General features: G+C 46.4%; 2 protein-coding genes and 1 long non-coding RNA gene across 7 annotated transcripts in view; 2 read left to right on the forward strand and 1 right to left on the reverse strand.

The window, feature by feature from the left end:
- The window catches only part of LOC309352055, a 266,510-nt gene that overhangs the window by 153,045 nt on the left and 98,018 nt on the right, over positions 1–15,447 (reverse strand). The gene's annotated exons all lie outside the window — the stretch shown is intronic.
- LOC309351849 (uncharacterized protein) overlaps positions 1–15,447 on the forward strand; it is a 156,740-nt gene that overhangs the window by 131,781 nt on the left and 9,512 nt on the right. The window contains exon 1 of one of the 2 annotated variants that reach the window (XM_081879962.1): positions 6,313–6,348. The exons of the other annotated variant lie outside the window; for it this stretch is intronic. The gene's annotated coding sequence lies outside the window, so the exon portion shown is untranslated. Of the gene's footprint in view, positions 1–6,312; positions 6,349–15,447 lie in introns of those variants that run through there. 2 annotated transcript variants of the gene reach the window in all.
- LOC309351809 (uncharacterized protein) lies at positions 640–9,991 on the forward strand. Of its 4 annotated transcripts, none has more exons than XM_081879807.1 (4): positions 640–864; positions 1,858–2,035; positions 6,173–6,317; positions 6,844–9,991. In XM_081879807.1, the coding sequence occupies exon 4, from the start codon at positions 6,994–6,996 to the stop codon at positions 9,202–9,204; it is 2,211 nt and encodes a 736-aa protein (XP_081735933.1). In that variant the 5' UTR covers positions 640–864; positions 1,858–2,035; positions 6,173–6,317; positions 6,844–6,993; the 3' UTR covers positions 9,205–9,991. The 4 variants fall into 4 exon arrangements, with proteins under 4 accessions (XP_081735933.1, XP_081735932.1, XP_081735934.1 ...); XM_081879806.1 differs by having other exon boundaries at positions 1,858–2,030; XM_081879808.1 differs by lacking the exon at positions 1,858–2,035.

Consider the following 15,447-nt stretch of genomic DNA (forward strand, 5'->3'; position numbering starts at 1 on the left):
CCGCTTAGCTCCGTTTCCTCAATGAATCCACCCATTTCTGGATGAAATAGAACTTCTGCCAGGAAAACCTGAGCTGAAACAGGACAGAGAGCAAAACAGCAGCCCTGTCTGACCCCCGTCAGCCCCCAGACTCCCCCAGTCACGTGGCAGGAGATTCTTCCTGAGCCCCCCATCAGTGATGATCCAGATATGATCCATTGGTGATTCCCATGATGCAAGCAGACTGGTCCAAAGAGCAGATCTCTATGCCTGAATGAAACGGGTCTGCGGTGATGGATTCTGGAGTCAAGAAATCCGCCCTTTCCAGGGATCTCTCCGGCTGGCCCGGAAAAGGCAGGGAGCAGGAATCCTCAGGGATCCCGACGGACAGACAGACTTGCCATGCTGCCAAAACCCGAACTCGGAGTCTGATTGATTTCCATGCAGAACTCATTTTGTGACTTCGCTGTTGGATTGTCGGGATCAGCCCCTCCCCCGCTCTCCTGATCCCCAGAAGGAAGACGGGATGGGGGGAATTTTCTCTCCTCCTCCCCCCCCCCACCCGCTCAACACTTTCCCTCCCCTCCTGGCACATCCTTCTCTCATCCCGCCCCCACCATCCCAAATCCCTCCCCCAATACATTGCTCCTCCTCCTCCTCCTCCTCCTCCTCCTCCAATCCGGCTTCTGCTCCAGGAATGAGGGGGGGTGTGAGCCCCCTCCCACCCTGCCTGCTTTTCCCGCAAGTGGAGCTTCCACTCCGGATTGCCGCTCTGCCCCGTAGATCTGGGGGGGGGGCGCTTTCGGAAAGGGGAGGGAGGAGGCAGGGGACCCCCCCCCCCCGTGGATGTTGCAAGAAAGGAGAATCGGGAGCGAGGACAAAGAGGTAAAGGGGTTGCGGGGGGCGGAGAGGGGGGGAAAGGACCCAGAGACCCCCGCCAGCTCCCCAAGCGCCTTCCGTGAGCCCCGTCGGCAGGGCCTGGATCCCTGCACGCGTGCTGCGAAGGGGGCTTTTCTCGGCCCCTTAGGCGCCTTGACAGGGGCGGGCATGGGGCCCCTATCCAGGGAGTCCCCATGAAGACCCCATCGCCCCGTGTCCCCCGCGCCGGCATCCCCCGAGCTCTGGGGGCTCCGCGCAGAGAGAGTTGGGCCATGAAAGGGTTAACGGGCACGAGGGAGAGAGACCCCCGTCCCTCCCCTGCTTGTCTTGGGGGGGGGCGCCTCCAGCTGGAGAGATGGGGGCGCAGGGTGTGGGGTGAGCAGAGCCAAGGGAGCCTCTTGATGCAGGGTAGACTCAGGAGAGAGGGAGGGGGTCGAGGAAGTGGGGGGAGGGAGAGGAGCATCCCTGGGCAGGGAAGGGCAGCATTGGCGGCGGCGGGGGGGGGGGGAGATATCGCGTCTCCATTGTGGCAGCTGCGGGGGATCTCTGGTGGAACAGCCTTGGCCTCTCTCTCCCGCCCAGTAATCGACCCCCCCTTCAAGGCGACCAGAGAGGGATCCCTGGAAAGTGGGGGGGTCCTGTCCCCCCACCCTTCCATCCTGCAATCTCCATCCTCTTCCTGCCCCATAAGCCCCCGCCCTGTCCAGACACAGCCATTCTGCCCAGTCCAACCTCTGGTCCCCTGGAGAGGAGAGGAAATCCCGAGAGGAAGAGGGGAGGGGGGAGGCCTTCTCAGAAGCGGCTCTTGGTTTCCGCAATCCCACCCAGGAAGCAGCCAGAAACCTTTTCCTCTCTCTCAGGCTTCCATCTTTATTGTCTTTTCCACTGCCTGGTTCACTGAGGATGAGGATAATGTACACCTGTCCTCAGAAACGGGTGCAGAGTCCATGAAATAGAAGTTGCACCTCAAAACATTTCTGTTCCTCTTATTCTTTGAAGGCAATGTCAGAGTGACTGACAAGCTGAGATACAACCCATCATCATCCGATGACAGTGACTGCATGAATCTTCCCAGTCAAAGGACCCATTTTCATGATAGACAGTGCCTGGGGCTGGAGGCTCTACACACCGGGTGTGACTGTGCAGGCCAAAGACTGCCAGTATTAGCACAGGTGAGGTGTGTCACTTTCCCAGATTTGCAGAGTGTATGTGAATGTGATTTCCTGGGTGGGATTATAGTTTATGGCAACCCTGTGATTTTCTCCATCCATAACATTTTATGAGCTGATATAGCAGTACGAGCTCCAAAATAACTTTTAAAAACCCCACAAGATCATCATCATCATCATCATCACATTTATACCCCCAGGCCTTAGTTTGCCTCCCCATGATCTAAAGAAAACACCAACTTTGAATCATACAGAGTAAAACTACCAGAACCTTCTTGAACCAATAGGTTAGGAATTATTGCTATACATTAGATCTGTACTTTTCTATGCCTGAGAAATGCAGCCATGACACTGGGAATGTTCAGGGATCCAGGAGAGGATATATTGTTTGATTATATCCTTTCCAACTTGTGTTAACAAGTTGTACAATTTAGCAGAGTAACATTCCGCCTTTTAAACTTACAGCGGATGCGTTTGCTCAGGCTCGCTAAAGCCTCTAAAATAAGTTTCCTTGGTAATTTCCCCTTTAGTCCCTCATAAAAAGATAAGACACGACACAGTCTTTTATAAAAGTATAAAAAGAGTTTACTCACACATTCTGTTCACAAATGGATCCCAGAAGGCAGACTTAAGTTACAAAAGTTACAAACACCTGGAAACTATCCCATAAGGAGACAGCCCAAATGAGCATCTTAGGCTAAGCAGATGTTGCTTCTTCGACGAATGTAGTCAGAGAGAGAGTGGCTGACCAGTCCTGCTCTTTTGTTATCTGGGCAGGTGAGGTCGCGCCCACCTCTAGTCACATGCAGAAGAAGTCTGTCCCAGCCTAGGAGAAATCGGAAGTTCCGACTGGCTGGTGAGGACATCCCCTTTTATTTCCACTCTAGGGATGTTGTACTTGACTGCTCTTGTGTTTCACATCCCACAGACACTTTAAAAGTCAGCACCAACCGTTTGAATTGTGCTCGGAAATGCGCTGGGAGCCAGGGGAGATACTTTAGAAATAGTGTTATGTGGTCTTAGTGGCTGCTCCCAGTAACTAGTCTAGCTCCCCCATTCTGGATTAGTTGCAGTTTCAGAGTCACCTTCAAAGGCGGCCCCATGTAGAGCAGCTGGCAGTACTCCAAGCAGGAAATAACCAGAGCATGCACCACTCTGGCCAGACAGTCTGCAGGCTACTTGGGTCTCATCCTGTGTACCAGATGGAGCTGCCAGACGGCTGCCCTGGACACAGAATTGATCTGCGCCTCCATGCACAGCTGGGAGTCCAAAATGACCCCCAGGCTGCACACCTGGTCCTTCAGGGGAACAGTTATCCCATCAGGACCAGGAATGCCCCCATCCTCCCCCAGAGACAGTATTTCTGTCTTGTCAGGATTCAGCCTCAATGTGTTACCCGCCATCCATCCTCCAACCACCTACAGACAGCCACACAGGGCATTCACCATCTTCACTGGTTCCAATTTTAAAGAGAGGAAGAGCTGGGCATCATCCACATACTGGTGAACACCCAGCCCAAAACCCCTGATGATCTCTCCCAGTGGCTGCATATAGATAGTAAAAAGCATGGGGGAGAGGATGGAGTCCTGAGGCACCCCACAAGTGAGAGCCCAGGGGTCTGAACACCACTCTCTGGACATGGCCCAGGAGGAAGGAGGGGAACCACTGCATAGCAGGGCCCCCAGCTCCCCTAGAGGGTCCAGAAGGACACCATGGCCAAAGGTCTCCAAAGCCGCTAAGAGATCCAGCAGAACCAGGAAACAGCTTTCCTCTCAATATCTATCCCATTGGAGATAATCAGCCAGGGCAGTTCTATTTTTTATATATATATAAATATTTATTAAAATTTTTGAATACAAATGCATAAATAATAAAGAACATTACTTATATCATAACATAATTTCATCACTTCTTTGGACTCCCTCACGTCTCCCGCTCCCACTTACATCGTTAAAAAGTTTTTTCAAGCAAATTATCATCTTGTTTACAATCTTATATCCGCTCATTTAAATACAATCTAGCAGTTCTCCAAAAGGTTTATATTTTCCTAATCTCACTTATCATCGAATTCAAAACTAATTTAGTGGTGGGCAGTTATTTATGATCTAGCATCCTTCTTAACATTCAATCAAATTACAATATTTTTGTAAATAAATCTTAAATTTCTTCCAGTCTTCTTCAACCCTCTCTTCTCCCAGGTCTCGGATTCTGCCAGTCATCTCGGCCAGTTGCATATAGTCCATCAGCTGCATCTGCCATTCTTCCAGTGTGGGTATATCTTGAGTTTTCCAGCTGTTAGCGATGAGTATCCTTGCTGCCGTTGTTGCATACATAAAAAATGTTCGGTCCTTCTTTAGCACCTTCTGACCGACAATACCCAGAAGGAAGGCCTCTGGTTTCTTGGTAAAGGTATACTTAAATACCTTTTTCAACTCATTATATATCATTTCCCAGAAGGCCTTCACTTTAGGGCAAGTCCACCAGAGGTGAAAGAATGTTCCTTCACTTTCTTTACATTTCCAACATTTATTTTCAGACAAATGGTATATTTTGGCAAGTTTAACTGGGGTCATGTACCATCTATATATCATTTTCATTACATTTTCCTTCAGAGCATTACATGCAGTGAAGTTCAGCCCAGTTGTCCACAACCTTTCCCAGTCCTCAAACATAATGTTATGCCCAATGTCCTGTGCCCACTTTAATCATAGCCGATTTAACCATTTCGTCTTGTGTATTCCATTTTAACAGCAAGTTATACCTTCTTGATAGTACCTTAGTCTTTGGTTCTAACAATTCTGTTTCCAACTTCGATTTCTCCACCTGGAACCCTAACTTTTTGTCGTTTTTAAAGACTTCTTTAATCTGAGCATAATGTAACCAGTCTCGCACTTTATCCTTCATTTTCTCCAAACTCTGCAAATCATCCAGGGCAGTTCTAGTCCCATGATGAGGCCGGAATCCCCATTGGAAGGATCAGGGTGGCAGGAGCTTTCCTGGTCCTGCACCCCCAAAAGCTTCCGCCACAATACTTTCTTTAGCTTTCAAGGGGCCACCGGATACATTGTGGTATTTTCTTCGAAAAACAAATATTTTGAATACTTTTACAGTGCCGTATGATGTAAATATGGGATGCGGGTGGTGCTGTGGGTTAAACCACAGAGCCTAGGACTTGCCACAGAGTCTAGGACTTGCCAATCAGAAGGTAAGCGGGCGAGTGTCCGCAAGCCTTGCGCGCCCGGTGGGAGGTCCTGCCGGGCGCACGAGGCTTGGGGCGGCACCCTGCAGCCTGAAGCACGGGGAGCCCTCCGGAGGGCTCCCCGTGCTTCGGGCAGGTGTCTGCAAGCCTTGCATGCCTGGCGGGAGGTCCCGCCGGGCGCGAGAGGCTTGGGGCGGCAGCCTGCAGCCTGAAGCACATGGAGCCCTCTGGAGGGTGCCCCGTGCTTCGGGCAGGTGTGCGTAAGGCTTGGGGCGGCAGCCGCGGCTGGGGGGGAATATTTTTTTTTTATTATTCATTCCCCCCCCCCAAAAAAACGCAAGCTCCGGGGACAGCTGGGAGGTGCAGCACGTCTTCCCGCTGTCCCCAGACCTGGTCTGCAGGTGGACGGCAGGGAGAAGAGCGCTTCTCCCCGCTGCCAGCCCCGCAAGTTCTGGGGACAGCTGGGAGGCGCAGCGTGTCTTACGGCTGTCCCCGGACCTGGTCTGAAGGCGGGCGGCGGGGAGAAGAGCACTTCTCCCCACTGCCGGCCCCACAAGCGCCTGGGGGGAAAATAATTTTTTCCCCTTTATTTCCCCCCCAAAAAACTTGGTGCGTCCTATGGGCTGGTGCATCCTATGGGGCGAAAAATGTGGTATGTTTGGCACCAGCTTGGCTGCAGGAGTTGAATGAAGAAGGTGTGCAGGACACCATCCAGCCATCTTAGAGACTCCCCTCTGGATTTTTGTGGGTTTCCCTCCATAGCCTTTTCTTCCCCTGAACATAGCTCAAGAGGCAGTGAAAGTTTAGGACCAGAGTTTTCCTTCTCGATGGGCTTCCTTCCCCTGTTGACGATCCCATCGGCCCTTCACTTTCCTCTGCAAGATGGGCAGAATCTGCCTTCTAGACTGTGGGATTCACTGTTGTTCTCCTCCTCTCCATCCACCAGGGCCTGCCTTCACCTGCAGCAGAAATCCCCAACCCACCAAGGATTTGAGACCCATCAACTATCCTCACCTGGTTTTGCCGGCCGGTTGAAGCGATTCCTGGGATTGTGGCCCCTGTTGCATGCTGACAGCTTCTGGAAGCCACAGGTGAGAGCTGAGTGCAGGGTGGGGACCAATGGTGGATAAATTACCCCATAAGGTGCATGACATGAACCCCACCCAGACCACAGTCCCTGGAGAAGATGTAGACCTGGGCCTCCCAAAATGGTCCACATGGACCTCTTGTGGCCAATGAGACTGTGCAGGTGATTCATGAAGATCTAGAGGTGGATGGAGGATTATGATGCAGAGGATGGGGAATGTCCAAAGGAACGATGGACCAGAGAAAGAGAGGGCCTGTTCACGGACAGAGAGCAGCTGCCTTTCCTGTGAGGAAACAATTGATTTGAAAAGGCTGTATTCCAAGATCATGCTGCTTTATTAACGATGATTGAGGATCATGAAAGGTTGCTGCTGCATTGCTATCATTTGATGACATTCCTTTTTCATTTCCTAAAATTTGGGAACATGGGTAGGAGGCGGGGGAATGTAGGAGATGTTGATATAAGAGAAGGGGCTAATGGAGCTTGATGTGTTCTCTTTCCCTTTGTTCTCTTCCTTGAAACCCAAACAGGATTTCCTTTCCTCCCACTCTGAAGAAGGTGATGGAGAAGACATTCAGAATTCCAAGGAATGGGGCACCTTTCGTTTCATGAGGAATAGAAATTAAAATGTGTGAAATGTGGGATATGCTTCATTGAATGAGCACACATAGCTCACATCAATGACTCCAAGAGGGGAGAAAACATTTAAAGGTATGGAGAGTGGGAAAAGTTTCACTGATAGTAGAAAACTTAGAACACATCAGTGGACTCACATGGACAAGAAAGGATTCCAATGCAGGGAGTGTGGGAAGAGCTTCAGTCTAAGAGGACTCCTCAATATACACCAGCGGACTCACACAGGGGAGAAACCATTTAAATGCATGGAGTGCGGAAAAAGCTTCCGTCAGAGTGGATACTTAAGTACACATCTACGGACTCACACGGGTGAAAAACCTTTTAAATGCATGGAGTGTGGAAAAAGCTTCAGTAAGAGTGGACACCTCAGTAAACATCACCAGACTCACACAGGGGAGAAACCATATGAATGCAGGGAGTGTGGGAAGAGCTTCAATCAGAATGCAGACCTTAAATTACACCAGCGAACTCACACTGGTGAAAAACCATATAAATGTATGGAGTGTGGAAAGAGCTTCAGTCAGAGTGGACACCGCAATATGCATCAACGGACTCACACAGGGGAGAAACCTGTTAAATGTATGGAGTGCGGAAAGAGCTTTAGTGATAGTAGAAACCTTAGAACACATCAACGGACTCACACAGGGGAGAAACCATTTAAATGTATGGAGTGTGGAAAGAGCTTCAGTCAGAATGCAGACCTTAAAAGACATCAACGGATTCACACAGGGGAGAAACCATTTAAATGCATGGCATGTGGAAAGAGCTTCAGTTTGGATGCAGGCCTTAGATCACATCAACGGACTCACACAGGGGAGAAACCATATGGATGTATGGAGTGTGGAAAGAGCTTCAGTAACAGTGGAACACTTAGAATGCATCAACGGACTCACACAGGGGAAAAACCATTTAAATGCATTGAGTGCGGAGAGAGCTTCAGCCAGAATGCAGACCTTAAAAGACATCAACGGATTCACACAGGGGAGAAACCATTTAAATGCATGGCATGTGGAAAGAGCTTCAGTTTGGATGCAGGCCTTAGATCACATCAACGGACTCACACAGGGGAGAAACCATATGGATGTATGGAGTGTGGAAAGGGCTTCAGTAAGAGTGGAACACTTAGAATGCATCAACGGACTCACACAGGGGAAAAACCGTTTAAATGCATTGAGTGCGGAAAGAGCTTCAGCCAGAATGCAGACCTTAAAAGACATCAATGGATTCACACAGGGGAGAAACCATTTAAATGCATGGAATGTGGAAAAAGCTTCAGTTGGAGTGGACATTTAAGTTCACATCTACGGACTCACACGGGTGAAAAACCATATAAATGTATGGAGTGTGGAAAGAGCTTCAGTAAGAGTGGATACCTCAGTAAACATCACCAGACTCACACAGGGGAGAAACCATATGAATGCAGGGAGTGTGGGAAGAGCTTCAGTCAGAATGCAGACCTTAAATTACACCAGCGAACTCACACTGGTGAAAAACCATATAAATGTATGGAGTGTGGAAAGAGCTTCAGTCAGAGTGGACACCGCAATATGCATCAACGGGCTCACACAGGGGAGAAACCTGTTAAATGTATGGAGTGCGGAAAGAGCTTTAGTTATAGTAGAAACCTTAGAACACATCAACGGACTCACACAGGGGAGAAACCATTTAAATGTATGGAGTGCGGAAAGAGCTTTAGTGATCGTAGAAACCTTAGAACACATCAACGGACTCACACAGGGGAGAAACCATATAAATGTATGGAATGTGGAAAGAGCTTCAGTTTCGATGCAGGCCTTAGATCACATCAACGGACTCACACAGGGGAGAAACCATATGGATGTATGGAGTGTGGAAAGAGCTTCCATCAGATTGGAACACTTAGAATGCATCAACGGACTCACACAGGGGAAAAACCATTTAAATGCATTGAGTGCGGAAAGAGCTTCAGTCAGAATGGAAACCTTAAATTACACCAGCGGACTCACACAGGGGAGAAACCATTTAAATGCATGGAATGTGGAAAGAGCTTCAGTTACAATTCAGGCCTTAGAAGACATCAGCGGACTCACACAGGGGGAAAACCATTTAAATGCATTGAGTGCGGAAAGAGCTTCAGTCAGAATGGAAACCTTAAATTACACCAGCGGACTCACACAGGGGAGAAACCATTTAAATGCATGAAGTGCGGAAAAAGCTTCCGTGAGAGTGGAAATCTTAGAAAACATCAGCAGACACACAGGGAAGACACCATTTAAATGTATGGCATGTGGAAGAAGCTTCAGTCAGAGTGGAACTCTTGATATACATCAACAAACTCACACAAAAGACAAACCACATAAACGTCAGGAAAGTATATTGAGGCTCAGTCCTTGTGGAAGTCCTACATCAACAGTCTCGTGGCCAGGAAGAACTTTAACAGTTGACACCCTACATACCATCAATAACTTTAAATGGAAGGATTGCAGAAAGTGCTTTAGCTATAATGTAATGTTTAAGAAATATCAGACATTCAAGCGGGAGAACCCATTTAGATGTATGGAGTGTGGGACATGTTCCTCTCAGAGTCCACTCTTCTTCATGGCAATGAACTCAGAGGAAATCTGTCTTCCTGCTTCAGGGCCAGCTGAATCTGTTTCTCTTGTCATTTTCTTGTAGCTAGGTAATTCCTCTCTAATCTGCTCTGTGTCTGTGTCTCTCCCTCCTTCTGAGACCACTGGAAACGAAGGGGATGACTTTTTCCCCCTCCAGCTCCTCTTCTGAGGAAAGCTGATCGGCCTGAGAATGGATTGCCCCCTTAAGGTGGGGGACCTCAACAGAGTCCCTTCATTAGAAATGGACGGGACAGAAAGGGACAGAATATCTAGAAAAGAGAGACTACCACATACATTTTTTCAAATGCTGGACAGCTTAAACCTAAGGGATGCATGGAGAGACAAAAATCCACTGGAGAAACAGTTCACACACTTTTCAGAAGCCTAACAATCGTCAGGGAGAATTTATGCAATCTAGATCTCAAATAATTTAATAATAAAAATTTAAAAACAGAGATTCACCCAAAGACAATAACAGATCATAATCCAGTGATATTAGAATTAGAAAATAAACAAAAGTGTAATAAAAGATGGCGATTAAATGAGAATTTATTAAACGATGAAAATTTGGTGATTAAAGCACAAGAATTGTTGAAATAATTCTTTGAAATCAATAAATCACAAGACACTGATATAAGAATAATTTGGGATGCCAGTAAAGCATTTCTTAGAGGCTTCTATATACAGCAAAATGCAGGGGGAAAGAGAGCTTATGAGAGAAGCTTAGAGCAGTTAAGAGAAGAAATAGCGAGCAATGTCAAAATACTAGCGAAGGAACCAAAAAAAAAAAAAAAGGTAGCACCAAAAATCAAGTTATTACAAACACTATTCTCGTAGTTGTTAAGCATTGAAATCCAAAATAACATAAGATGGATGAAACAGAGATCCTTTGAATTTGCAAATAGGCCCAGCAAAATACTGGCATGGCAACTGAAGAAGAGACAGAAAGAGAGATTAATAGATAAAATCAAAGACGGCGAGAAAACGAGAAGAAATAAAGAAGTGTTTTATCAACCACTTCAAAAATTTATGTAATATAGCCAAGGAAACAGAAGAAGATATAAAAAATTATCTGCAGGGGAAAGACTTACCCAGAGTGGGAAAAGAAAAAAATGCATATCTAAATGCCCCAGTTTCTATGATGGAAGTACAGGAGGCTATTTCCAAAGCGAAGTTGGTGAAGTCGCTGGGCCCGGATGCCCTTACCGCCTTGCATAAAAAAAAAATGGAGGAAGTAGTGGCTACTCCGCTGAAAGTACTCATAAATAAAATAATGGCGGAAGGAAGAATCCCGGAGTCATGGCAATTAGCACATATAACAGTAAACCCTAAACAAGACAAGAACAAAGAGAATATAAATAATGATAGACCAATATCTTTACTTAATAATGACTACAAGATAAATGTGGACATATTGGCTCAGAGATTAAAAACAGTGTTGAATGAAGTCATTAGCCAAGATCAGACAGGATTCTTACCGGGAAGGAAGATGAGCAATAATGTGAGACTTGTGATTGATGCTATTGAATATCTTGACTGGAACCCAGGGAAGAAGGCTGCATCTGTTTTTGTGGGTGCTGAGAAAGCCTTCGATAAGGTATCCTGGAGGTTTGTGGAGAAGATAATTGAAAAGATGGAGGTGGTAACAAGGATATCAACTGGATTAAGAGCAATTTATCAAGACCAAAGGGTAAATTTAATAATAATGACTGAAAACTTTAAAATAGAAAGGGGGACAAGACAAGGGTGTCCCCTATCTCCCTTGTTATTTATTTTAATATTGGAGGTACTAAATCAAGTTATCAGGTCAGAGGAGGAGATTAGAGGTATAACACTAGGAAGAGTCGAATATAGAATAAGAGCATTTGCCAATGATATGATCGTAATGGTAGAAGAACCAACAGGAAGTATAAGCAAGTTGCTGAGAAAGATGGAGGAATTTGGCAAGGTGGCAGGATTTAGTATAAAGAAAGAAAAAACTAAGGTGGTGGTTAAGAATATGGACGAACAGAGCAAAAAGAATTTGGAGCAATGAAAAATATCAATTTGTTTGAAGATAATTATAACAAGACCTGGAAAGAAGTTAAAAATCAATTAGAGATTTGGTAAAGGTTAAAGTTATCAATAAGGAGGTGAATTTCAGTGATTAAAATGAATATCCTGCCAAAGTTAATGTTTCTTTTTCAAATGCTAACGATAATAGGCAAAGTTGATTGCTTTGAGAAATGGAGAAAATGATTTAAGATTTCGTTTACCAGAGGCTTTTTGTTAGGCCTAATATCTAATGACATCCCCAGAGAGAAGAAAAATGTATTCCTTTACGCAACTGCAGCGGCCAGAATACTGATAGCAAAGAATTGGAAGGGGGAGAAAACTCATCATTATTAGAATGGCAAAACAAACTGCGAGTTTGTAGGAATGGCAAAATTGACGGCACTTATTAGAGGCCACTCAAATCAGAGAATAATCAAGGAGTGGGATGGTGTGAAGGAATACATGAAAAAATATTGTTCCGGAATTGAAATAGGAATAGATAATGGGTAAAACATGCAGGGGTAAGCAAGAAAAGAGCAATAGAATTAATTGAATAATTATTAAACTATAACAACACAACAAGTGAGGAGATTTCACCCCTCCCATATCCAAGAATCTCCTGATGATCTCCTGATGATCCACTGACTCTCCAGAGAGGAGGAGGCGTGTTCTGCTCTCTACTTATTCTACTCCAGCACCAAGTCAGTCAGTCAGTCAGTCAGTCAGTCAGTCAGTGTGTTGGAGAGAGAGAGACTGAGTGTTAGAGATCGTGTGTATAGATAAGGTTGCTGCTAAGAGCAGCTGCAGACACTCAGTGTAGTGTAGCATTCTTTATGCTTAGAGAACTCATTAAGCTCTGTATATAGTTGTATAGTAGTTGTAGATAGAATAAAGAAGATATTCTACAGAGCTGCTCTCCGAGTTATTTATATACTCTGCTAGACTCTGCTATACTCTGCTGTGCGACGACTGTCTTCTTATGGAAGTGAATCCGGTGCTCACAACTCTAAGCTGTGAGTCCACAGCACTTTGACCTGTTCCTGTGCAGAAGGTGGTCTCTGGAAGTGCTACCCAGCTCGCCTAGCCCTGTCGGGGCTGAAGTGGATGAGTCCAGTTGGTGGTACTGGCTCAAGGGCGATGCTGACAACAAGATGGAAGAAGTAAAATGCTGAGATCACACATGGGTGAAGGGGAGTGGGGGGCCTGTGGGAATCTATAATATGATTTATAATATAATTTTTTAAACTGTGTTTCATTTACATATAGCAAAAGGAAGCCTAGAGTGATTATGTATATTTTAATTTAGGTAATCTATGTAATAGGCTTAGGGACGCGGGTGGCGCTGTGGGTTAAACCACAGAGCGTAGGACTTGCCAATCAGAAGGTCAGTGGTTCGAATCCCCGCGATGGGGTGAGCTCCCGTTTCTCGGTCCCTGCTCCTGCCAACCTAGCAGTTCGAAAGCACATCAATGTGCAAGTAGATAAATAGGTACCACTCCAGTGGGAAGGTAAACGCCATTTCGGTGCGCTGCTCTGGTTCACCAGAAGTGGCTTAGTCATGCTGGCCACATGACCCGGAAGCTGTACGCCGGCTCCCTCGGCCAATAAAGCGAGATGAGCGCCGCAACCCCAGAGTCGGCCACGACTGGACCTAATGGTCAGGGGTCCCTTTACCTTTACCTATGTAATAAGCTTATATTAAAATACTAATATGGATTTTGAATTTGATGCTTGTACTTTGTTTCGTTTTGGGTTTGAAATTTAAAAAAGGAGAAGGGGGGGGGAGGAGGAGAATATTCATCTTCAGACCATTCCCTGACAAAACACATTGCCCTGTGTCCTTCCAGCCTCTTTCCTCCCTTGCTCCCTTCTGCCGGTTTGTGTGCCTGACTTAGATATCCTGTGTGCTGTATTTTGTTTACTGCTGAAACTGGATTTGCTCTCAGGAGCTAAGTTTTGTGTATCACTGGGGGCCCAGGGAGAACTGTATGCTTTGAAAGCTCAGTAAACTATTACTGAAGAAGTCCTGCTGCCTCTGTGTGTGTTTTTGACCTCAGTGTGGGACTTGCTCTACGAGTGGCCCCTACTCTGCTGCTACTTGGCTCATGCCCTGGAGTTGCTCTACTCAAGCATGCATGATGGTGTGTCTTCGTGTGACTGTGTTATTTTGCACTTTTTACGGAAATGACAAGGTGGGACCCACATCTTTAAAGTTGTTGCAATGTTACAAATCATCAAACCTTTATTGGCATCACTTACAAACATTCAGAATAAGTAGGCCAGTGTGATCTCGTCGCCATTTCAACAGTACAGTCATTTGCCAAAGGGAAGAAGAGGCAAGCAATCTACTTCATCTCTCCAGCAAGGGCAGGATCCTGTAGCGTACTTTGGTGACAAAAAAATCAAATAGAGGAACTTAGCTACTGTCTTGGTGAGCTCCTGGTCTCTCCCCTGTAATAAGAAGCGTACAACCTCCTTCTCTGGTTTCCAGGTTGCAATGCATAGGTGGTCTAAAAATTGTGGGCAGAGATCATCATACATTTTGCATTTAAGGGCCATGTGAGCTGGAGTTTCCACCAGGTGGGCATCGCATGGGCAGATCCTGTTTCCTTCTGCCAAAGCCACAAACCTGCCCCAAAGGAGGTTAGACGGATTAGACTTGAACCTAGGCAGAGAAAAAGACCTTTTGTATTGCGGGTTAAACAGAAATGGTAAATAATTAAGGTTAAATTCCTGCACCCTAGAGAGTCGAAAATAAAGAGGGGACCAAGTTTTTTCCGCAGCTGAGATGAGTTCCTGGCGATCTATGTCCCACAGCCTAGTTTTTAACATGGCCTTGGCGACTGGGAAAGCCATGATGATGATAAGGTTGCAAATATTATGCCTGAATGTATCCTTTCGACTTGACAGCTCAGGGAAGATACCTAGTTTTATAAATTCATAGAAAATCCATACTTTAACTGATTCTCTTCATTCCAATGCCATTTTGATCCTTAAAGAAAGGGGAATTTGGGCTCCACCTCCCTCCGTGAACCAAGAAGCAGGAAATCAGATCAGCAGTGTCAGGCGCTCGTCCTACACTCGAGTAGGATCCTGGTAGAGACACATGCCCGACTGGCATGTTCTCTCCCTCCTGGTCATTCGTTCGGGAGCTTCAAAAGATTCACAGCGACTGATGCCAACAGACATCGGCACACTTAGGGATCTGCAGAGTGTTTGCAGTTTGCGTAACAGAGCTCAGCAACTCAGCATTTTGGCTAATCTACTTTATTTACATATAAACACACACGGAGCACTGCAACACGGCTCCCTCTCTCTCTAGCATCAGACAGCAAAGAGAGAGAACAAAGGACAATAGTCTCACTTCAGGAACATAGTCTCCATCACTTCCCACTGTGGAGTCAAAACATACACCGTCATGTGATAGACAAAAATGCCATGACTGCAATCACGGAGCTGGAAATCTAACAGGCAGCAGGAACAGGGCATCCCGTCATAATCCCCCAAGCGTGAGAGCAAAGACACGGCCCCCCACCCAGGGAGTGACCAGGGGAAACAATGGACATCTGCAGAGGCAGTTGAGCAAGTCCGGTGTTCTGAAAGCCCATCTCCAGACCAGTCCTGAGGGCAAGGAGATGTCAAGAGTTTTATTGTTCTTCCGGTGATGGGGAGTTAAGAGGTGTTGGGAAAGGGGTCTGATAAAGGGACCTAATGTTGGACTTGTGTCACCCTTGTAGACCCCTCCCCCTTTGTGACATGCTAGTGATGATGTCTCAGTGATGCTGCTCAAAGTGTATTCTGGGATATTGTGGGAGTTTTAAAAGAGGGGGGTCACCCCTTACTCGGGGTTCTTACTCCTGTGGGAACCTGTTG

This window comes from Podarcis erhardii (assembly GCF_964252035.2).
Source record: "Podarcis erhardii genome assembly, chromosome: 10".
NCBI lineage: Eukaryota > Metazoa > Chordata > Lepidosauria > Squamata > Lacertidae > Podarcis > Podarcis erhardii.

Bases quoted from the DNA above. Each gene is read 5' to 3' on its own strand.
- LOC309351809 (XM_081879807.1), top strand. From the start codon at position 6,994: ATGACTCCAAGAGGGGAGAAAACATTTAAAGGTATGGAGAGTGGGAAA.